At 50.4% G+C, this 24,907-nt stretch overlaps 1 protein-coding gene across 3 annotated transcripts in view; it reads right to left on the bottom strand.

Annotated features, from left to right (window-relative positions):
* The window catches only part of KIF20B (kinesin family member 20B), a 2,369,321-nt gene that overhangs the window by 1,994,326 nt on the left and 350,088 nt on the right, over window positions 1–24,907 (bottom strand). For all 3 annotated transcript variants that reach the window (XM_069611316.1, XM_069611317.1, XM_069611318.1), the window contains exon 3: window positions 23,701–23,790. In XM_069611316.1, the coding sequence (XP_069467417.1) occupies window positions 23,701–23,790 (90 nt within the window). The remainder of the gene's footprint in view (window positions 1–23,700; window positions 23,791–24,907) is intronic.

Below are 24,907 nucleotides of genomic sequence, written 5' to 3' on the forward strand. Positions count from 1 at the left end.
GTAAATACCCTTGGAGCGGATGCTATGCCGAAAGGTAGCACCTTGAATTGGTAGTGCTGGTTTGCCATCTTGAAACGCAAGAACTTTGTGCCCTGGGAACATTGAAATATGAAAATAGGCATCTTTCATATCCAAGGTTGCTATGTGGTCCCATTGCTTTAGCAGTGGGATTACTTCCTGTAGGGTTGTCATGCAGAATTTCTGTGGCTCGACATAGGTGTTTGCAGGGTGCAGATCTAATACAGGGCACATAGTTAGATTTTTGGGCACAAGAAGTACGTTGTTTACCTGGTTCGCTGGGACGATTTCGACAGCATTATTTAATAGCAGCGCTTTCACCTCTTCCAGACGTATGCACTGTTCTTCCTTTGTGGTGGTTCTTTGTCTCAGAGGATGGTAGGAGGGTTGTTGTAGCAGCTCTATACAATAACCGCCCACCATGGTTGAAAGCGCCCACTTGTCAGAGGCAATTGCCTCCCATGTGTGGGTAAAGTGTGTTATGCGTCGTCCTACTGGAGTGGCATGGGAGGTTACATTCAGCAGGCCATTGGGTGTGTGGATCCACCTCTGGAAGAGGAGGATCTGCCCCTGCTGCGAGATCTTCTCTGGCCTCTCTGAAACCCTTGGGAAGATTGGCCTTGTGTTGAACCCCAGGACGAACTCTGACCCTGGTTGTATCCAGACCCCATTTAAGAATTGTCCCCTAAAGTGACGAAAACCATAGCATCCCCTTTCACCCGAGTGTTTGTTGATAAGGTGGCCCAGAGTGTCGCACTCTTCTTTAGCACTTGTGTGCATCCTCTATTGCCTTGCTGAACAGAACATTTGGCTATATCCGCATGTTGAGAAGAGTCGCTTGGGTCTCCAGCTTAAAGCCTGACTGGCGAAGCTATGCGTGGTGCTTGATAAGTGTGCCCTCAGCAATATTTCTCCCCGCATTATCCACTGCATCTAAATTATTCTTCAGAATGCAGTTCAAAACAGCTTTCCATTCTGCTATGGCGACGGAGAGTTGGGATTTGAAGGGTTCTGGAGCGGAGATCATTATTTCGGCTACTTTGTCCCACTTGTGGAAGTTGTAGCTGGCCAGCAAGGTGGTGGCGGTGTTGGCAATCCTTGCCTGGTATTCTGCAGAGGTGGCGACTTTCCTACCGAAAGTGTAGGTCTTTCTGCTTTCCTTGTCGGCGGGGTGCCTCCGATGAAGCAAGAGGTGTTCCCCGCTCTTTTCCTCGTGGTGGTAACCACCAATGAGTCTGATTTTAATTGACCCCTGATGTAGAAGTTTGAAAACCTTCTGGAGTTTGAAAAACACCAGTGGACATAGGGTTTATTGGTTAGTTGGCCGAGAGATTTGAGAGCATCATACTCCTTCGCGCTTTTGAGGGCAGATGCCCCTTGCCAAAGAGGACGTTCGGTTCCACCAGCATGTTAAGGAGGGTGGCGTGTGTCTCCAAGTTAAAACCAGACTGTCTAAGCCAAACATGGCGCTTGGTGTGCCCTCTGCAATGATGCTGCCCGCATCAAGGTTGTTTTTAAGGATGCATTTAGATAACTGCTTGCCTTCCGGGATGGTGCTTAGTAGTTCTGATTTCAGGGGTTCTGGAACTGCTTCAACCTGTTCTAACTCATCCCATTTATGACAGCCGTAACTAAGAGTGGAGAATTATTTGCCATTCTAGCCTGATTGCTGCTGAGGATGCGACCTTCCTTCTGAAAGTATAGATCTTTTTACTTTGGCAGGGCTTCAGCCGACACCAAAGGAGTACCAGCCCTTTTCCTAGTAGCGGTGACAAGTGAGCCAGGTTTGAGTTGCACCCCCCCCTAATGTACACGGGGTCTGTGGGCACTGGCCTGAATGATTTTTTCGATTCTAGAGATAACCACCCTTGTGAGGTTAGGCGTCAGTAAGGAGGGCTGTATACGACTTCGTATGGACTGTACCAGCGGAATAAACGGAGTGGCGGATTCTTTGCCTCCAACAATGTCCTCCACAAAGTCTGTCTCCTTGTGCCTCTTGGGTGTCAATATTGAAATGTTGGGCAGCCTTCAGCAGCAGTTAATTGTATTGAAGAGGATTATCTACAGGTGAACCTCTTCTACAGGCTGATCTTGGTGGTCAGGCGACTGGATGACGGATGTTATCATCATAGTACTGGTCCTGACTGTATTGTTCTCCTAGAGATCCGGGGTCTTGCAACCCTGAGGGATCGATAGCATACATGTCCTGTAAGGGGTCTTGATAAATGGAAGCTGGGGGCCTAGGGCAAAAGTGCTTGGCTGTGTGTCAAGATGTGATTTTTTTTGTCAGGGGCTTGATTTTTTGCAGTCCCTGACTGGGAGGCGTCTACGGGAAGCAAGTTTATCTGGGTGCTTAGCCATGAAGTCAACAAAGCATGACAGCCTTTTCATAATCTTGTTGAATTTTTCAGGGCTCCACTCATAGGAGGGTAGAAAACCTGAAGGGGTAGAAGTGGTTTGGGAGAGTGTCCGTGCTGCGATGCATAGCCCCTGCGAGTATCTGCAGGGGTGGAGGAACCCATATTCAGGGAGCCAGAGGTCAGGAGAGACAAAGGCGTCAAGGATATTGCTTTCTCTGTGACCTGGTCTTTAAAAGGGTAGCACGGACAAGATTAATACATTCCTGCATTTTCGGCCTATGTTGGGGAACGCCTTTCAATGCCCGTTTTTCGGCACGCGAAAGGCGAGCTTTTTCATACGCGCTGTCCGAACCGACTTTCAAGGCCAGTTTCAGAAGCCCGTCATGTGTCGAAGGCCTAAGCGACGGCCCATAGGGCAAGTAATATCTAAAGGCTTTTTTCTGTGGACACTGCTTGGGCTTCAATGGTCAACCATTTTGTCGAAGGTCGGCCCTGGGCTATGTGGTTGGTGTTATTGGAAGTGTGTGCGCTATGGCTGACATCTCAGTCACAGAGCCGCAGGCCTGTTTAGTGGAGTCAGGGGCCCACACATGGGGGTTCCAACGAACCTCGGTCGTCTTTGACATCACTAGGGACACCGATACTGGCCTCGCTGGATTCCACCGTCACGTCGATGGAGACTTCGGACTGCATGGTGTGGACGGCCAAGCACTTAGTCTGGCGGTCTTTAAGAGTCTTCGGCCGGAAAAGTTTGCAGGACTTGCAAAGCTTTTCTGGGTGGTCCCTAGGGAGACAGTAATTGCACTCTGTGCGTGCCCTTCCACAGAAACCTCCTATGGCAGATAGGGCAACATGTAAAAGGTGTTTTTTTCCATAATAAATGGAAAGGGCAGTTTGGCAACAAAAGGGAAAAAGGGGTGGCAGAATATGCATTCTCTAAAAGGAGTAACTATATGGAGGCCGCCCCCCCCCCACAATTCCCCCCCTCCGCTCCACCTACTGTAAGGGTGAGGACCGAAAAGCCCTGTAAAGGCTGTGCCTGGTTATCGAGTCCGGCGTTGTTGACGATGGAGCTGCTTGCAGAGGGCAGTCGAGCAGTCTGATGAAGCTGCGGCAATAAGCGAACAGTAAGAGAAAGAACACTTTAGCTAGTCAAAGGCATCAGCCTGGAAAGGAACTCAGCAACGTGTGACCGACTACGATGGTGGAAAGAAACTGAGGGACGTGGGCGCGTGAAGGACCATGGGTACAGTACACGTCACACTAGGGATGAGATCACTAACACCCTGTCAACGTCAGTTTGAGTTTCGAAAACAAATCTTGTAATACTCCGCGACTACCACTAGATGTCGGACTATACAGAGCATTGGATCTAAGCAGATCCACAAGCCTCAAATATATATACATATATACACACACATAAAAAATGTGTGCATCATAGACACAGACAGAAGGGGGGTGGCAGGGGTGTGACTGGGTCCAAGTTGCAAATCAGCTACACAGTGCAGCAATGTTCTCCTAGCGCCCCTTTCATGCCTCTTCAATCTTTAGGGAGGCAGCTCTGATGTGTGTGCAAGGTTGACTCCTTCTGGTAAGTACCAGGATATTTCAGCAAATAATTCTGGTTCCTGTGCCAGCCAGGAGCCAGCTCTCGCCCATTGTCTCCCACATATATACTCAGGCCTCGAAAAATCTGTACAATCCTGCTAGACCAGCAGGTCGAGTAACTCATTTTATCTACTGCACCCAAGAGAAATTAACTCTACCAATGAACATGGCATAATATGTTGTTATATTGGAAAACCATATTGACATTTGAAGTAACATTACCAGTAATGTTAACATGCTTTTTCAAAATTCTCCTCCTCTTGCATGCACTGGACCACAATTTACTAATAAAAGATTTCATACATGTGAAGTACTATTAGGCAAGGCTAGTATACGGTTATAATACATTTGGGCGATTGGCTTGGAGTTAGAAATTGCATGTCGGTTTCGAGTTAGGAATAGAATACATCTGAAATTTAAGGTTTGAGTTAGGCTAAATGGACCCATGCACAATGGATCATCAACTGAGGCCTAGGATAGCGTTAGAGTGTCAATTAGTGTTTGGACTTCGAAAACAAAAAGGAACAACTAGTGCAGTATGTGTTGGGAATGGAATGAACCTATCCCCACCCCCCCCTTAGGCACTTAAGGCAAGCCCCATTGGGAGACCTCTAATAGCCTGGGGGGGGGGGAGGGGGCGGCCTACGGGTCCCCCACACGATATCACAATATTAAAAGCTATATAGACGCTTGAACGTAGTGCGCGCATATAAGCAGACGCCATTTTGTAGCTATGACTGAAGCATGGGGCCTGCATGGCCATGAAGTACTCTGAGTATTAAACACAGACCGCAAACCCGACGAGGAAATCTGAATCTGCCCACATGCTGAAAAGAGGCCCACTGTGCTGCTAGCTCCTACTGAAACCCACCTTTGTTCTGAAATTGTTGCCAATATGTTTGTTACAAGAAAGAATGTGCACCCAGGACTGTGTCGTGGCCTTGGTGTACGTGTTAACAAACAGGCCAAAGCAGGCCTCTTAACCCCTTCCTGCCCCAGCCCCCAACTAACCATCCACGAGTTACAGCCCCTTGCCCTGCCCCAGTCCTAAGACCCCTGAATTCTAACATTTGACCTCAGACCACAAAAAGCAACCATAAAAAAAATCTAAGAACACGGTCATCCCACCTTTTCTTCATATGGACATGATTTGTAATGTGAGGTACGGTGGAAGCCTTCGAAGCCCAGAGACACGATCGGGATGAGTGAAATGTGTGTGTATGTGGGTTAGTGTGACCGAGACTGCCCCAGTGCCAGTCTTGAGCATGCCAGGTGCACTGTATAATGATGGAGTAGCACTATTTTTCAAGTGTAGCCAATTGCTCCTTCAGCCTTGGTTCCCAGGAGACCCCACGTGATAGAAGACGGACAGACTGGGCTGAGACCAATGGCCTGGCATTCCATATGGAGCAGGCCGCCCATGTATAGGGTCGCACCAACCAGCCGTGCAGATTTTTACCATACGTATGTTGCTGCCGACGCTGTGCCCCATTTTAAGCTTCTGCTTGTACCCTTTTTCTCAGAACGTTCCTGGGCAGCAAAGACCTTTGCTAGCACACCTAGTTTTTTTTATATTCCCTGCAAGAGTTTTGTGGGCCTTTTTCCCCAGCAGGTTGTATTTTTTCTGGTGTGAGCGTTTAGGAGAGTGCCTTCAGATGTTACCCAAATAGGTGGGCTGCAAACTGACCGACAAATATAAGTAACATAGCATGTGTTTATTTAAAGAGACAATCCTTTGATCTCACACACATTGCGGACGTTCACCAATGATCTTCGTCTTATTGCAAAACAGCACAACAGTACACTGCCTACTATTGGCTCAATGTACACTTATAAAAATGGATGGGCAGAGCCATTCAAGAATATAAAGGAGCCTGTGAGCCGGCTGCCTTCATGTTAACCATACTTGAAGGGACAAGCGACAGTTTCAGGTTCAACATTAAGTAACTAATCTGCCCCCACCCCAGGAGGGGAGTTGGAGTGTTATGGCCTCAACAGTCAAAGATACCAGAGGCAGAGAGTTCCAATGAAGCTGCCCTTCCAACAAAGCCCCTCATCCATGATCTGCCCCTTCAGGATTTATTACGGTATTTATTGAATGTGGCCCTACCTACAGGAAACAATGGAGTGCTTCACAAATCAAAGATGGAAGTACACAGCGAGGGAAGCATAATGCAAGGGGTCAATATGGGAAGGGCAATTCGGAAGCAAGGTATCTACAAGCAACCAGGGAAGGAAGCAGGGGAGCAGGTCGCCCAGTATCCGTTTTGGTGGGAAGTGGAGGGTGTGTTAACCTGGGTTTAATGGAGGAGCCATTCTTTGAAAGGATCTTTAGCTCCTTCCTGAATTGTAAAAGCAAGGGAGCGAGTCTGGCGTTGATGGGCAGAAGGTTCCAGAGTCTAGGAGAAGACTGAAGGCCCGTCTTCTGGGATGTATAAAATGTAAAAAGAAAAATGTCTCAAGTCTACGTTGACATTCCAATGTCCTTACCACAATGAACCTGCAGCAGCAAGCCATAAAATAAGCGGTATCGCATTCCAATTTGCGATATAATAATGCTCTTTTGCTGTAAATTTTAACAATCATGTCGCACCAAATGCAATATGATTGACAGCAAAAAAAATAGGTGCCTTTAAAGTTCTGCCTCTGTGCACAGTGTGCACTGCAGGCGAGGCAGAAGCACCCTGGCTGGGCTCAAAACATTGCATCAATGTTATGAGCCCAGCCCGGATGCAGAGTCATCACAACGTAAGAGGAGGATCTCAGCCCCCCTCTCACACTCTGGCTTCAACTTGACGTAACGAGGCCGAGGGAGTCACTGAGTGCTAGGGGAGGTTTGGGTGGGGAAGCCGGGCCCTTTAGATTTGAAATGTATTGGTATAAGTATCTGACGATAATATTTCTCCCGCCGGTTCGGGCGGGCGAAATATTATCCTCAGCCACTTGCTAACACCCAGCACCCGCCGTAATAACGCAGCCTGCTCCTTGTAGAAGAGGCCTTCTATGATCAGCAGGCTGCGTTTTTACGGCAGGTGCTGGGTGTTAGAGAGTGGCTGCTCTCTAACACCTAGCACCCGCCGTAATTGACTGCTGCTTTTGATTATTTGAGCCAGTTGGTGGCTTTAACTAGGCCTGCCTTCCACCACTCGATTTATAAGCACTATGCATGTGACCTTCCCTGAAGTCCTGTTAAAAGCATTGGCAAAGCAACAATTTTTGGGCTTGAAAGTAATGGCCATTTCCCAGGCACTGCTATTAGATATCCTGGCCCTGCACCATCAATGACTAGTTAATACTACAGCAAACTGTTGGCTTTGCCAATGCTTATATTCCTTAATCCATTTGCCATCGTCTCTGAAGTACAATTCCAAGTTTACCAGTCTGTTGTGTATATTCAGCCACTATGTTCTTGTTCCCTGAAACAATGGGTTATTAGTGTTGTGTATCGATTCTGTGTTTATAGAGTACTAGAGCCTTGCTAGAACAGTCCCTTTTATTTTGGCCCTCAAGGCACTAATCTTTGGAAGCTTGCATTGCTGATCCACAACTCTGAAAAGTGCAACCTGCCTCAGCCTCTGCTGCCAATATACATGTGAAGGTGTTGATACTGATCTGAGGTACACATTTGGACATTTTCACATGGAAAGAAGCATTTGCTCTCCTCCTTTGTACTACTTCTGGCTAGTATTGGATTTCACCCCAAATAGTAGGCGCTACATGTGGACCTCTGGGATTACCCTGCCACCTGGCCCCCTAACACTAAGGAAATATTCCTGCTGCCTATCAGGCCGTTTACTGCCAGGCACCCATAGGCCAGAGATGGACGACACGCAGCACCACAGGTTTGATACCTGGGTCTGCACTTAGAAACCTCTAGGTATTAAACGCATTATAAATAACCTATAATATCATTATCATATCATGCATATGTGAACGTTCTGTTCATGACTGCCCTACCCTGTGACACCAACAATATAATAAAATAAAAATTGCATGCACACACTATTGAGTCTTTCACTCATGTCTTAACAATATGAAGGACGCATCACTTTACTGCAACACTGACTGCATGACCCAGCCACACATCCTTGAACTGAAAAATGTTTTTTAGAGCTTTATTTGTTTGGCCATTCATGCAGCAAACCTTTACATTTTACAAACATTGCACTGATGTTATACTTCAGAGGTACATAGAAATCATTTTTGCATTCTTGCTAATCATATCTTGGGGTACAACTATTTCTGGCGACATTCAATGTTACTACAAAATTGCTAATCAAATTAGTTAATTTTCAAATCAAAAATTTTAATTAGCAAAATCTGCTAATCAATTTTTGGCACTGGACGTTTGGATGCTTGCTGCTGAAGCATTTGAATTTGGAGCACAGGGAGGCGAGATTGCCACTCTGCCTCACTCAGTCTGGCGGGTACCACCTGGGTTACTGGTGCATCCAGCAATGTTTTGCCTTCCATGGACACATCCAGCATAATCGCCAATGCCCCATCATGAGCTGTGGCCCTTCTCATATCCATGACCCACCATCAGAAGGACTTTAAGCAGCTCTGGTACGGACAAAGTAAACATTTTAAAACCCTTGGGAATGCTTCTTTTCCTCAACACCAGAGCATGGGCTGCCAAGCCTGCGCACACTTGGGTTAAAGCTTGTAAACTCAAAAAATACATTAAATAATTTTGTCCATCAATGCTATAACAAGCTATTTACAATATCGAATCAATCCCAAAATCTTAATCCAGCAAATTAGAAAGTGGATATTGAGGGAGGTGAGCCCCATGTACAGTATCTTGACATACCAGCTAGTATAATGTATGATCTTTAATCTATCACACTAGTTCTAGCTCACATGGATACATGTTCCTGTGGTACCTACTTACATGTCTCTGTAACCGCTCCTTTGGGATCGCTTGAGAAAGCAGGAAATGTTGCCCCCCAAAATCCCCTGGAAGGCCGACTTACTTCTCAGTATATATCCACCTAGGAGCTGCTCCAGAGGCCCCCCAAACCACTTCAAGCTACCTTCACAAACAGGCGTAGAGTTCCAAAAGATTAATTGCAGTTAACAGATTAACCTGGTGCACTTCTGCCATTTTAGAGGACTGCTATGAAGTGCAATTAGTACAGAAAATGTTTCAGAAGGGACACCATTGCAGAGTCCTGCACCATGAAAATGGTACCCAGCCCACCTAAAATGTCCTCTACTAAATTTGTGGTAAGAGCTGATTTCACGGGATTATACAGATATATATGCGGCCACCAGATTTACAATCAAAACAGCTTACCCAATTGGTATGCAAGGCGATAAAATCCATTGGCATGCATTTCAGCTAGATTCACACATACTCATCATTGCCATTCAAAGACAGCAAAGGTATGGCATAAAAAAAACCAAGAAATAAAAAAACATCCACAACGTAAAAAAAGCCGGAAAGGCACAATGCAACCATGTGTTTAACCAACTATATTTTTATTCATTTCTTAAGGTCCTGGGTTTAAAGAATTGGGCCTCCCTCTCCCCCACATAGTCCTGAAGAGGATCCCATATGGCTAGGAATTTCAGGTATGTCCCCGATTGTGGCGCAAATGTTCTCCATCGCCATCACTCCCCACACTTTCATCCACCACCATGGGGCTGTTGGGCCTTCCACTGTTTTCCAACGTTGGGCGACTGTCATCCTTGCTGCCACTAGTAGGTGGGTGATGAGGGCCGCTCTGTTCCCTGAAGCTGCGTATGTCCCTTCCGCCACTACCCCCAACAGGATAACCTTGGGGGAATGAGGTAGGTCTGCACCCGTTATGTCTTTAATTAGACTCAGAACTTCTTTCCAATATATCTTTATCTTTGGACATGTCCACCACATATGGAATAGGTCGCCTCTTTCACCGCACTGGCGCCAACAGTCTGACGGGTACGTAGGGTTCATTTTATGTATTCTACTTGGGGGCAGATACCATCGATAGCATAACTTATATGCCGATTCTTTGATTGCAGTGGACTTGGAAAGGAACAAGTTACTTACCTGTAACTGTTGTTCTCCAGCATGGGTCTGGCATGGATTCACATGCTCATGAATATTCCCCGTCAGGCTGGGAATCCTCGGTAAAGAAAAAATAATAAGTATCAGTTTCGTTTCTGATCTGTCTTTCGTAGTAGTAACCAATCACTGATCTCTGTGTCATACTGACCACAGCCAATGACTGCCCTCTACCTAAGCCCCGCCTCTGGCAGTCATCTTCAGATTTGGTAGCACGTGAAGTGGCAGTATGACCAAGTGAAGAGCGGCAGAGGGGTAGGCGGGAGGGTTCGCATGTGAATCCATGCCAGACCCATGCTGGAGAACAACAGTTACAGGTAAGTAACTTGTTCCTTCTCCAGCATGGCGTCTGGCATGGATTCACATGCTTATGAATATAAGAATAAATAGCAGTACACACATGCACAACCACGGGGGGTGGCAAAAGGCTCAACATTAAGCAATACAAAAAAACTCAACATTAATCATCTCTTACCTGCTCACCTTAAGCGAACAGGTTGCGCAGCACTGCTTGCCCGACCCTGGACTCCTCCCTGGAATCCCGATCGACGCAGTAGAATCTCGTGAAGGTGTGCGTCGACCTCCACGTAGCAGCCCTGCAGATGTCCAGCAGGGGCACACCAGATAAGAACGCCGTAGTAGCAGCGATCGCTCTGGTCGAATGGGCTCTCGGACGGCCTGGCAGCGGTCGGTTAGCCAACCGGTGATAGTGCATGATGCAGCCGGAGAGCCATCTGGAAATAGAAGACTTCGAGAGAGCCTTCCCTTGATTCACAAGTCCAAAGTTCACAAACAGCTGTGATGTCTTCCGGAAACTCTTCGTGTGGTCCACGTAGAACTTCAGCGCTCTAGCCACATCCAGCGAGTGCAAAGTCCTCTCGGCCGGCGACAAAGGAGACGGGAAGAAAACGGGTAACACCAAGGGCTCGTTAAGATGGAAGTCCGACGGCACCTTGGGCATAAAGGAGGGGTGCGTCCTAAGCACCACCCTCGAGGCATGGAAAGTCAAGTACGGTGCTTTGCAGGATAGGGCCTGGATCTCTCCCACTCGTCGTGCGGAGGTAATGGCCACCAGGAACGCAGACTTCCACGACACAAACTTCATCGGTGCGGAGTGCATCGGCTCGAATGGGGCCCCCATGAGCCTGGTCAGCACCACGTTAAGTTCCCACGCCGGGGCCTTCACCGGCGGGAACGACCAGAACAGTCCTTTCATAAACTCTTACCAGCCGATGGGACCACAGGGACGTCCGTCCTGTGGTTCTGGTATATCTGGAGATCGCCGCCAGATGCATCTTAATGGAGGCATGGGCTAGCCCAGCCTTTGCCAGCGATAGCAGGTACGGCAGCACTTGAGGGGCCGTAATCCGTAGGGGGTTGATCTTCTGTGCTCGACACCAGATAGAGAACCTCTTCCACTTATGACCGTAGCATTTGAGAGTCGAGGACGCCCTGGCCTTTGCAAGAACCTCTCTGCAATCGGCCGGTATATCGTAGCCTCCAAACTCTAGCGCTGCAGGAGCCAAGCCTGCAGTTTCAGCGACGCCAGGTCGTGGTGGAAGATGGCGCCTCCTTCTCTGGAGAGAAGGTCCGCGTCCGCCGACAGCTTGATGGGAGGGGACGTTGACAAGTCCAGAAGGCCCGGAAACCAGGTCTGCCTCGGCCACGCCGGTGCGACGAGGATCATCCTGCACCGGGACCTCTTGAGCTGGCTGATGAGTCGAAGCAGCAACGGCAACGGAGGGAACGCATACAGGTATAGGCCGTCCCAGGGGAACGAGAACGCATCGCCCATGCTTCTCGGCTGGGGAAACCTGCTGGCGAACCTCTTGCACTTCGAGTTCGTCGCTGTTGCGAACAGGTCCATTTGGGGTTTGCCCCATAGTTGGAAGAGTTGATCCACCTGATCCTGGCGCAGTTCCCACTCGTGACACGCGCGCAGTTCCCTGCTGAGCGAGTCGGCGATGGTGTTTCTTTCTCCTGCCAGGTGGAAGGGAACCAGGAACATCCCCTGGGCGACAGCCCAGTGCCACAGATCCTGTGCCTCCTTGGATAGGGCTGGGGATCTGGTGCCTCCCTGCTTCCGTATGTAAAACATTGTCGTGGTGTTGTCCGTGAAGATCCGCACCACCTTGCCCTTGAGCGACGGGAGGAACGATTTGAGAGCCCAGAACACGGCTCGGAGTTCCAGGACGTTGATGTGCAGGAGCTTCTCCTCCGGGAGCCAGAGGCCTCTTGCGTGGAGATCTCTGGTGTGGGCGCCCCAACCTTCCAGGGAGGCGTCCGTCGTCACCGTCTCCTGGTACGCCGGCATCTGAAAGTCCTTGATCGCCGTGAGGTGCGCTCGAACGCCCCACCACTGAATCGCCCGCCGGAACACCTCGTTGAGGGGGACCCTGTCTTCGAAGGTGCCCGTCGCCTGCATCCAACGGGCATCGAGAAATTCTTGAAGAGGGCGCATCCGTAGTCTGCAGAGGCGCACCAGGTAGATGCAAGAGGACATCATCCCCAGGAGGGACTTGATGGACCTCACCCTGGCCACGTCCGAAGCTAGCAGACGCTGCACTTTGCCTAGAATGGTCTTCGTCCGTTCTTCCGACGGGGCCGCCAGGCGCCTCACTGTATCGAGCTTCGCTCCCAGAAACAGGGCCACGTGCGATGGCACCAGGCGGGACTTTGGGTAGTTTATGGCGAATCCCAGGTCTGTGAGTAGCTGGACGGTCCTCGCAGTGTGTTCGACGGCGAGTTCCCTCGTCCTTGAGCGGATGAGCCAGTCGTCCAGGTAGGGGTAGACGTGAATCCCCTGCAGGCGCAGCCGCGCCGCCACTGGTGCTAGGCACTTGGTAAAGACCCTGGGGGCCGACTTCAATCCGAACGGCAGTGCTCTGAATTGGTAGCGGCGTCCCTGGACGACGAACCTGAGGAACTTTCGGTGACTTTTGAGGATGGGAACGTGGAAGTATGCATCCTCCAGGTCCAACGACGATAGAAAGTCGCCTTCCTCCAGCTGTCCCAGTACGTGCTGGAGGGTGACCATCCTGAACTTTTGTGATCTGATGTATTTGTTCAAACGACGAAGGTCCAGGATGGGGCGCCAGCCGCCCGTCTTCTTCCTACTTCCCCGTACTTCCAACAGCAGTTGCGGGATGTGATTTTCTTTCCTGGCCACAGGTGGAACGTGAGGGCACTTCTTCAGGAATTCGATAGTGTCCTCTTGCCAGGGTATCCAGCACCCAACGGTCGGTGGAGATGGACTTCCACACGCCGACGAAGTTCGTCAGCCGGCCTCCCACCGGGGTGCTTCGGTGGGGGCCCGAGACCACAGCCGGTTCAGTCCTGCTTGGAGGTGGTGGCCTTGCCGCCCTGGCCACCTTGCCGACGGCGGCGAGGCGCTCCCTGCTTGCCGCGACCCCTGTAGGCCTCCTGAGACGAGGAGCGTGCCGCCTGGCGGTAGGACGACGAGCCACCGCTGGATCTCTTGGAGGCACCCGGTCTGCCTCCGGAGCTCAGAAAGGGCAGTCGTTGCTGAAGGGCTCCTAGGGCGCGGGCCGTCTCCGTTTTTATGGCTTGGAGGGATTCGTCCACCGCCTTCCCGAACAAGTTGCTGCCGTCGAACGGCATGTCCAACACCCTGGTCTGGACGTCCTGACGGAAGTCGGTCGCCCAGAGCCAACCCCGTCGTCGTAGGCAAACACCGTTGCCCAGCTGGCGGAACCCGGTATCGGCAATATCGGTTGCCACCGTTATGGCATGGTCCGACGCCACCTCTCCCTCTTGCAGTATTTCCAGGGCCTCGGACCTCTTGTCGTCCGGCAGGAAGTCCAATATGGGGGCCAGCTTAAACCAGAGCTCCCTGTCGCAACGGGCCACGATCGCCAGGGCGTTGGCCGCTTTGATCGTCGTCGCCGCTGACAAAATGACCCGCTGCCCCATGGCGTCAAACTTCTTTCCCTCGCCATCCGGCAGGGAATTCGACGTCGAGGCTCCTGACCCCGCCGCTTTCTTCTTCGCCGCCGCCGAGACGACAGAGTCTGCCGTTGGCTGGGCCCTGAGGCACAGGGGAGCGGTTTCGGGGACCCGGTACTTCTTCTCGTACCGGTCCCGTTTGGCTGGTGCCGTGGAGGGGTTCTTGAGAACCGACAGGCCCTCCTCCCAGATGTCATCGATTAGGGGCACCGCAATGACCGTCTTCCTCTTGGCCTCCCGGCGCTGATAGAGGAAACCTTCCTTTTTCTGCTCCTCCGGGCAGAGCTGGAACAATTCGGACGCCCTGGCGATCATGGCGTGGAATGAGCCAATCTCGTCGGGCGGCGTGCGACGGGAGACGGGAGACCCGTTCCGTCGTTGTCGCCCTCAGAACCCGTCGTCGAGCCCAACGCACCGTCATCTCCCGACTCGTGGGAGGATGAGGAGGGAACTGTAGGCCTTACGGGGGCGAGCGGAGGAGAGGGTTGGGTCTTCTGTCGTTTGTTCTGAGGACTTCCTGACGGGCCAGGTTGCGGGTCCTCCGGCCTGGGCCGTGGGAATCTCATCCTTATCTCAGAGCATAAGGACTGGATGGCAGACAAAATGGCCGCCGAGCCATCCTGAGGCCTAGGGTGTGGCTGCGCCGGAAGGGAAGGCCGCTCTTCCTCACCAGCGTCCGTCTTCCTCAGTTATCTCCCGAGGATCTTCCTGACAGGATCGAACCTTCTCGAATTGGACTTCGAGGTTCCTCACGGCCTCGGTCAGTTCCTCCTCCGAGGCTGACTCGGAGCTCGAGGAGGGCACCGTGCCCCACCTTGCTTCTTCCATCATGGCGGCCACAACGATGGGCTGAAAAGAGGATTCCCTCCTTGGCGGCAGGGAAACTCTAGTCCCGGAGGCAGTCTCCGCTGGCGGTGTCTCTGCCGGCTTGGCCAGAGTCGCCGCGATAGCCTCGATAGAGGCCTTCGCCTGCTGGGTAGGGGCCTTCACCACCTTAGGTGCGTCCCGGGCCTTCTCTTTCGGGGGAGGGGCGACGCCTCGCTCCCCCCCTCTTCCGAGATCGGCCGGGGCTTCTCCCGAAGCTTACCCGGGGTCTCAGACTTTCTCTTCCCCGAACCGGAGCGTTGGCTCGTGGTTGACGGTGCCGGGGAAGGTGCGCCCTGCCTGGCGACCGAAGAGCCCGACCTTTCGGCGCTCCCGGAGCCAGCGGACTCGCGGCGCTTGGCCTGGTGTTGGGCCCCCGTCACCGGGGCGCCCGCACAGGACTTAGAAGCCCGCTTGGACTCTTTCTTCTTCTTCTCACCCGTCGAGCCCTTCTCCAACCAGCTTGCGAGACAGGATCGACGGTCCCTCATGGTCCGCTCCGACAAGTTCTTGCAGAACTGGCAGTCCTTCTCTACATGAGTCTTGTCCCCATGAAGACAGTAGAGGCATCGCGAATGTTCATCTTCCTTAAACACATTATGCAGCCCACATCCATGGCAGCTGCGAAACAGCTTGGGTCCGGGCGACGAACTCGCATCCTGGGTCATCTCGAAGTAGGCCGCGAATCTTCTGGAATCCTCCAAGAAGTTGATTCGATGAAATCTTCACCCTTGAGGGGCGTAGGAAAATCCCGCAACGGGTAGCCGTTAACGGGAGTAGAAACGGTGGAGCTTGAGACTCGATTAACCGAAAAAATGTGAAAATTCACCTGAAAAAGCGCGAAACACGCAGTAAAAGCTCGAGAGCTAAGCACGAGGACTCCCAACAATTGAACGTGCGGTAAAAATCTGAAGATGGCTGCCAGAGGCGGGGCTTAGGTAGAGGGCAGTCATTGGCTGTGGTCAGTATGACGCAGAGATCAGTGATTGCTTACTACTACGAAAGACAGATCAGAAACGAAACTGATACTGATTTTTTCTTTACCGAGGATTCCCAGCCTGACGGGGAATATTCATGAGCGTGTGAATCCATGCCAGACCCCATGCTGGAGAAGTTTGTGAACCCTCCTCCAGACTTGACACCATTCTTCCTGAGTGATATCCTCCCCCATGTCCCACTCCCAATCCTTCATGTATTGGAGGGATTCGTCTGCTTGCGATTTATCTAATAGCTTATACAATCTGGTGATCCCCTTTCCCTGTGCCCCCTCCCGTATCTTGAGTTCTAAACCAACTGGGGGGCGTAGTCCAGCCCTTTTAACTGCAGAGTGCGAGATCCAGTGGCGCACTTGTATATATTTGAATCCGTGCTGTTCAGTGATGCCAAATCTTTGTTTGCATAAGTCAAAGGAGAGTGGGGCATCATCTTGGTAGAAGTCTGGTAAGGACAATGTGTCTGCTCCCTGCCAGCCATCCCAGAACCTCTGTTGGAGCCCAGGCGAGAAATCTGGGTTGTGTATAATAGGAGACATTGGGCCCAGACCTAGTTTGATCCCTCTGCTATGGATCGCTGAGTCCCAGGTGTGAAGTGTTGTCTTTGTCGCTTCCAATACGATGCCTCCCCTCTCTCGTGCTTCTGGCTTAAGGAATGGGAGCACACGTAATGGGGTATCAGTTGCAAACTGTTCTATTTCCCCCCACCTTGGGAGGGGGTCACTACCCGCCCATTTCAGAGCTGGCGCCAATTGGGCCGCTAGGACGCATCTCCCTATATCCGACACTCCCAGTCCCCCCAGAAGTGTTGGGCGCATCATGATCTTTTTTTGGATTCTTGGCTTCTTGTTCCCCCAGATAAATTTGAACACAGCTTTTTGGAGTTGCTGAAACCTTTTCGGGGGGCTTACCACCGGGGTGGAGCTTACCACATACAGCAGTCTAGGTAAAATTTTTATCGCCGCTATCCTAGCAAACCAAGCTAATTCCTGGAGGTCCCATCTCTGCAAGTCTACTTGCAGGCGCTTCCGAAGAGGATTGATGTTCGCCTTGAGCAGGTTTTTTGTGGATCTAGTAATGCGAATTCCTAGGTATTCCAGGGATTGTTTTTCCCACTGTAGGGGATAGCGTTCCTCTAGGTATGTTATGTTCCCCCTATCCTCGGTTACATTCAGTGCTTCGGATTTGGCGTAATTTATTGTGAACCATGATGTTTTCTTGAATGTCTGCAGTTCTGTAATTATGTTGGTAGCGTGTGCCTTGAGTCTGCCATGTAGAGCATGACATTGTCTGCATATAGGGCTAACTTATGTTAGGTCTCCCCTATACGCAACCCCCTAATTCCTGGGTCCTCCCTAATCCTGTGATATTGAGTCTTTCTGATGTGTAGCCATTTACGATTAGGTGTGTGGTTGGGAGCTGGTAATTAGCCAGGACCATCTTAGAAAATGTCGGTCCACAGCCGAAACCATCTAGTACTAAACTTCTGTATTTCCAGTCAATGCTGTCGAATGGCCGTGTGGCATCAATTGCAGCAATAGCGAATTTCTGGGCGCTCCTGGTGCCCCAGTCTATGATATCAACTACCCGCCTGACATTATCCTGGAGTGTGCCTACTCCGAACGAAGCCAGCCTGGTCTACATGTATTATCTCAGGCAATACTGTCGCCAACCGATTTGCAAGTATTTTTGCGTACAGTTTTGCGTCAGTATTGAGGAGGGCATTGGGGCGGTAGCTGGAGCATTCCACTGGGTCTTTCCCCGGCTTTAGGGGTAGAATTGTGGCCAAGTGCCCCATATCCTTTGAGACTGCTCCTTTATCCCTCATTAGGTTGAAAAGGGGGGTTGTCAGCTGGGTAAGGGAACACTTTATAGAACCCGTTCCCCAAACCATCTGGGCCTGGTGCCTTTCCCCTGGATAGTGCGGTTATCGTGTCCCCCACATCTTGTGTTGTGAAAGGGGCTCCTAATTGATCTTTCCGCTGATCGGAAATCTGTGGCAGTTTTAAGGTCGACAAGTAGGACACTTGTTCTGCTGCGTTCAGGTCCTCCCTAGACATTAGATTTTTGTGGAAGGGGACCATCATTTCAAGTTTCTCCTCATCTCCCGTTTGCAATACCCGACTACCATTTCTCAACCGGGTAATGTGGTTGCGCGTTGTTTGCGTAATTTGGCTGCCAAGAATTTACTCGCTTTCCCCCCCGTGAATGTAATATGACGGTTTAGTATTTAGTAATATTTGCGCTGTTTTGTCCACCATATGATTTTCAAGTTTGGATCTAGCTTTTTTGAGGTCTCGCCAGGCTGTGGGCGTCTGGCGGGTTTTGTGGAGCTTTTCAGCGTTTCTTACTTCTTCTATTTTCTGCGTTATAAGGGCTTTCTCTCTGTAGTATTGCGTTGCTTGAGCTATAAATTCACCTCTAACGACTGCTTTCCCCGCGTCCCATACCACCCGCCAGTCTACCTCTCCATTGTCATTTTCCAGGAAGTAATTTCTTATAACTTCCTCCATGTGTGCCCTAAGCGCTAAGTCCTCAGGCTTGTTTCATTCAGCCTCCATTGTGGGCGGGGCTTATTCGTGATTTTCTGCAGTTCTATACAGGTCACCACTGGGGCGTGAACTGAGAGGTATTGACTCCAATTTCTATTTTCTTGACATGGGGGATCAGGGTAGAGGAAACCAGGATCATGTCAATTCTAGAGTATCCTCTGTGTACCGCCGAGTAATGTGTGTACTCCCTGCATTCTGGGTGGAAGAACCACCATGTCTCTATCACCTCCAAGTCTCTGAAGAGTTTACCCAGGGCTTGTCTATTCCGCTGGTCTGCGGCTGTTGGGGGGTGGAGGGGGGAGAGGGGTGTTTTATCTAATTTTGGATCCATGACACAGTTAAAGTCTCCTCCTATTATTACTCTACCCTCACACCATCCTCTGACCTTCTGAAGTAATTTGGGGCTATACTGGTCCTGTTTGTCGTTGGGGGCATATACTGCAATAATCGTGTACAGATGGCCATTGATTGTCCCTTTCACCCCCAGGTATCTGCCCTCCCGATCCTTCATAATATGTTTGTGGAAACCCAGGTCCCTGCTACATAAGATTGCCACTCCTTTCATTTTAGACTGACTTGAGGCAAAAAAACTGAAGAGGGAATGTTCTACTATGCATCCTTCTCTCATCTTGCTGGAGCAGGTGTGTCTCCTGTAGGATCGCTATTTTCGTATGCATGGCCTCCAGCCTGCCTAGAATCGACCGTTTTAGCCAGGGAGTTTAGACCCTGGATATTAAGCGAAATTATGTTCACTTCTTCCATTGGCCCCTAGTGGATGGGATTCAGCATGTGGACCCAGTATCCTGCTACGGAATTTATTTCCTTTTGTTTTCTTTGCCTTAAACCCAGTTGTGGAGGTGGCCCATCTTTACCCATGGTTTTTGATTCCTTGCTTTCTTGTACTTCGAATGCTTCCCCCCCTTTCCCCCCCCTCTTCCCTTTCCCCCCCCCCTCCATCCTGGGAGAGTATGAGGCCAGGGGCCCCTAACGGGCTCCTCCGCTGAACCAGCGGATGTATGGCCTCTAGATTCCTCCCAGTTCACAATGGTCAGTAGAAAAGAACTCTGACCCTGCTTCCAAGATTAATGACCTCCTACCTCCATGCCGGCGCTTCGGAACAGTTCTGCAGGCTTCTCACTTTTAAGGGGCGTTTGTTTACGTCCGTGTGTTGGGCCGCCTGCGGATCCGATGGGCCTTTTGGTACGCCAACCTGGGCCTGTTGGGTGCTGCCAGGTCTTCCGGGTCTTCCGCGTCTTTGCCTTCTCCCAGTCGATCATTCCCATGGTTTGCCTGGCTGACCAGAAGCGTTTGGCCGGGGGCACTCGGATGCTTCCTGCTGTTCGTCCTCCAGATGTAGAAGCGCTAGACCTTCTGCACAGTTCCCAATATTCCTCGGTTTACCTTCCCATGTGAATGACAGGCTGAACGGGTGCAACCATCTATATCTGATTTGATGTGTTCGCAGGGCTTTCGTAACTGGTTGCATTAGCCGCCTTTTATGAAGAGTGATCCAAGCGAGGTCTTGATATAGCTCAATGCGGGATCCGTTAACCGTGAGGTCCCCATTTGTCCTTGACGCGTGTAGCACCTCCTCCTTCAGACCAAACGATGTCATCGCTATTAGGCCATCTCTGGGTCGCAGACCTGGTTCGTTGCGTATGGGGCCCACTCTGTGGATCCTGTCAAAGCTAATAGATTCAGGTTGGGTATCGACTAGGAGACTGCTAAAGCAAATTTGCTTTGTGTCTCTCAGGTCTTTGTCCAGTACCGTTTCCGCCAGGCCCTTAACTCTGATATTGGATCTTCTCGAGCGATTTTCTAGATCCTCTGCCTGGAGCTCCAAATTATTCGTTGCAGTTGCCAGCTGGTCAAGGAGCAAGCTATTTTGGTTAGTCTCACTTTTAGGGGGCGTTTCAGTTTACGTCCGTGTGTTGGGCCGCCTGCGGATCCGATGGGCCTTTTGGTACGCCAACCTCATAGTCTCATCGGTGATGTTCGATAGGCCCCTTTCCACTATGTCCCCTTTCCACTATGTCCACTCTTTCGCCCATCTCCGCCATGTCCTTGTTGACCTCCTGGAGGGACGATTTCAAGTCCTCCCTGAGTTGTTCCATTTGAGTATGGAAGGCTTTTGTCATTCTGGCCTCCATGCCTTTCAGACAATTTAACAGTTCATCTTTGTCGGTCGCCATATTGCTCGCTGGGTGGGCTTGTGTATCAGTGAGTGGCGCTGGAGGAGGAGAGGGCAAGTCCGCCTGCGTACGGCCCCTTTGTCGCCAGCACTTCTCCATCTGTCCCTCTTGGGGCCTGGCTGGAGTTCGTGCTCTTGATGGGCCCGTTTTAGATTTAGTACCTGGCATCTGAGGCAGACCGCTACTGTCGGCGGATAGTTTGCTCGAGACAGTGCAAGTTTTCGTTATAGTAGCCTTAGCCTGCTTTTGTTTAGGCGGACGTTGCAGGACGGCGGGTCCTGGGTTCGTGTCACCTCTCGTTGTGGGCGCCTAATTCCTGCAGACCCACTGGGGGCCGAATCCTCCGAGTCCCACAGGGCACCAGCACCCTGGGACTGGGCTGCTAGCGTGGCGCAGACTCAGGGGGGTTCTTTCAACATCTGTTCCACCCGCCGTGTCTCTTCTGGTCCAAACACAACATGCAAAAACGAATATGTGGGGGTCTCCCACCGCTCGGCACCTCGTGGTATGCCTCCCTCGCTGAATCCCGTCCTATCTCCTATGGCGTGCCGGTCCTCCAGAGGAGCGTGTGATTTTCAACTGCCCCCGGATTGACGGTAGCTGGGGGGGAGGGGGGCTTCGGGGGGTTTTCTCCATCAGGAGCGGAAGGGAATTCGCTTGTGTATGGGGCGTTGGAATTGTCTATTCCTTTTTCTCCCCTGGAGGGGGGGGGGGCAAACTCTCAGAGCCTGCCGCCCCCCCTCTCCATCCGCACCGCTGCTTCTTTCTTTGGGGACTCACCCCGCTGTTGGCCGCTCCGGATCTTCTTCCTTGGGAGCCGCTGGCACCTTGCAGGCTCCACCGGATCGTTGGGGCCCGTTGTCGGTTGGGGAGGGGGGGGGGGGGGGTTTGGAGAGCTCTCCTCACCGCTCACCTTACACTGAGGCTGGATCGGCTCCTCACGGGCTCGAGGCTTTGTTGCTTGAGAGCGGGGGCAGCCCTGCCGGTTGCTCGCGAGGGCTTTCTCCTTATGCTTCCGCGTTCTGCAGCGGGGACCGTGCGTGCTTCTCCGAGGTGCGATGCTGGACCGGGGGGAGGGGAATCCTCACCCCCGATTACTTTCTCCGGAGCAGCCCCTGCCACAGGGTTCCTCCCTTCTTCTGCACAGCCAAGGCGCATTGTCGGGTGAGGGAGGGGGAGCACCCTTCGACGGTCACCTTTCGCTACAATGACTCGGCCACTCACAGGCTCGGGGCTTCGCTGCTTAGGGGTGGGGGAGACTCTACTGGTCGATCACGAACGAGCGGGGACCACTGGCCGTCGCTGCCACAGGGCTTTCTTCCTCTTCTTCCGCGGTCTGCAGCGGGGACCGCACGTCGTACTCCACTCCGCCGGGGTGCGTTGTTGGGCCGGGGGGAGGGGAGTCCTCACCCCCGATTACTTTCGCCTACCTCCGGAGCGGTTCCTGACGGGGGCACAGGGTTCCGCCACCTGGGGGGTGGGGGTATCTCCGCCGGCTGTCCGCAACCAGGCTCATGGGGCAGCCTGTCACCGCTGCCTCAGTTCTTCCAACTTCCCTCCGGGCCTCCAGCGGGGCAAGCTTGGCTGTGTCGGGCTCCGTCACCCGTGCCGGTCCCCTTGCATCGGCGTCTGGTGTCCGGGCGCGCAGTCAGCGTCCTGCTGTGTCTCCCTTTCTGCTTCCTTTTCTGCGTGGTTGGGGCTTTCAAAAGCCGCTATGTACACCTTTTTTTAATTTTGCCTGCACGGAGGACTCGAGGAGTACGTCCTCACAGTCCGGCCGCCATCTTGGAATCCCCGCAACCATCTGTTTAAGCTGCCCTTCGTCACTGCTCTGCTCTCCCATTATTGGCTCCTACACAAGATCAAAGCGCAGAAAAGTTTCAAACATCTATACACTTCAGCACCCATGCCTGCTTTTTGGTCTTCACTTGCTTTCTTAGTGGGGCCAGAGATGTAAAAAGGCCTGGAGGAGATTAGGGATGTTAAATGGTGTCCATGTAATGCCCTCCCAGTATCCACCGAACATCATATCGGCCTCTCTGATGGCAGATAGGTCAGCAAGTAAGCCACAAACACTTCCCCATGCTCCGACACTCCCTCCCACCGTTCCACTTTCCAGGACTCCTTACCTTTAGCAGCAGCACTAGTCATGTGCAGCAAGACTAACATGGGTTACCACTTGCCAAGTCAACAGTCAAAGGAGGGATGTGTGTGAAGAGTGACGGGGGGCGGAGGGGGGGGGCAGGAATCAGTGATAACATAGCTTCCCTTACTGATACCAAGTAGATGCACAGGTAGACCAGGTACACTAACACAACTCACTTCTCAGTGGAGGAGGGGCACATCTTTGGTCGCGCTTTGAAACACTTGTGTATAGGCGCTTCATAAATGAAATATATCATATCCAAGGCCTCCCTGGGCTCTACAAATATGTGCACACTCTTCTTTGTAGCGCAGTTTTTTTTACAAAAGCAAAGTACTTTATGCCTCTGTAAATCCATAAGAGCAAATGTAAAGCATTGCCTTTTTGCAAGCTATAAAAGCACCAAGCGATACAGGCTTCAGATTCCTCCCTATAGCTGCTGTATTGTTAGTATCTCCGGCATAACTATGAAGAGATACAGGTCTGCACCTCAATACCTGAAAGACCTGTTTCTCATTAAAAAACCCTTAGAGAACTGTTGGATCCAACAAGGGCATCATCCTTTACCAAACCCGCTCCGAACTTTCAAGATTTGATAAACAAGTTTTGATGTTTGGGCACCAAAGGCTTGAAATGAGCTCCTGCACACCCTGCATAACTACCATGGCCTTGTGCAGTTTAAAACGGACATGAACACCTCCCTATTTAACAAAGATTGACCAGGATTTTCTGTCTGCGTTTGTCCAGTTTGGTCTTTATGTAAAGCGCACTGAAGCCTCCGGTTGAGCAGCGCTCATTAAGAATCAAAAATAAAGAAATAAAATATTGTCACAAAAGTCAAAAACAAGGCCCATATAATTGCATATATATATTTTACAGCGCTTTTTTAAAATTTTATTTTTTATAATGAAACTGTTCATTTTATTTGCTTAACATTTCATTTATTTGCCTACCTGCGACTCATTTTGTTCAAGCTCTGAAGCAGTGAGTGGTCTAACACGGAGAAACACTTGAAGATGTTCTTTCGAGTCCAAACTGTTTTTCTATAAAAATGAAAGATTAAATTAAAAAAAAACTACTGTAAAATTAGAAGAAAAATGTGGGTTAGCATGCACATTCTTTTAAAGTGTGTTGCATTAAGCCAGACAGCTTATTAACCGTTACATGAAGAGCATGAGGTACCCGAAAACTATGTTCATGAATTAAACACTCTGGTTGCTTTGTGACATTTGACAAAAAAAGGAATTAAAAACGACACCTTTATAAATGGGATCAATAGTATAGTAAAATCACAGCACACATCAAAAAAGGATTCTCAACAACCAGCTTTTAATCACTGTTCTCCCCAGCCACACCTACTGTCTTCTGTCCTGTATCCTTGTCAGTGGTTCATCCTTGATTGTCTTAATTACTATTCAACATAAAAAGCTCATTGATCCTAACTGGCTCAACTTGTTCTTGACCAACTGTATTAGTTTTGATTCTTCAGAGTATATAATTGTTTTAAAAATGGATTACCTGTTCTTGTACCATTTGCTTATATGCGAATCTAATAAAAATTCTGCAACAGAAAAATAATTTCAGACCTGCTTTGGCATGCTACTAAACAAGACTCTTTAGCATATGGCTTAATTATGTGATGCTCATTCTATTTTCATAATCTGAAACATTGCCTATGAAAATTTAACACTAGGTTCACATCTGAAGGATGCCAGCACATCATTATTTTCCTGAAATTAATTCATGTAACATTGCTACTACCGTTAGCGCTTCTTTAACCTCTTACATGGTGGGACAAGTTCAGAAGCAGGACTCCAACACGAAAGTATGGTTTTTATGTTTATTAATTTCAGAACCAAAATGACCATTCTTCCCCTAAACCTATAAGCTCCAGCCCTAGTCTACAAAAAGTCAAAAGGGTGCTTGTCGTGATGCGATGATATCTGAAAAGTCCTCATTCCGAAATACTCCTTTTATCCAAGTCACTTTCCTTAAGAAGGAAATATAACAAAAAGGCTTTTGATAGCTGCCCATGGAAAAAAGGTTGGCTACTGCCTTCTGACCCCCAACCTAATGTTTCTTCATCATAGGCCATCGTCTACAGTTCCAGGCAAGCAGTTTGTGTCATACTGGAGTGCCTTCCATAATCTGGGGTTCTCT

The sequence above is a fragment of the Ambystoma mexicanum genome, chromosome 8, assembly GCF_040938575.1.
Source record: "Ambystoma mexicanum isolate Mex_15411 chromosome 8, UKY_AmexF1_1, whole genome shotgun sequence".
In the NCBI taxonomy this organism is placed as follows: domain Eukaryota; kingdom Metazoa; phylum Chordata; class Amphibia; order Caudata; family Ambystomatidae; genus Ambystoma; species Ambystoma mexicanum.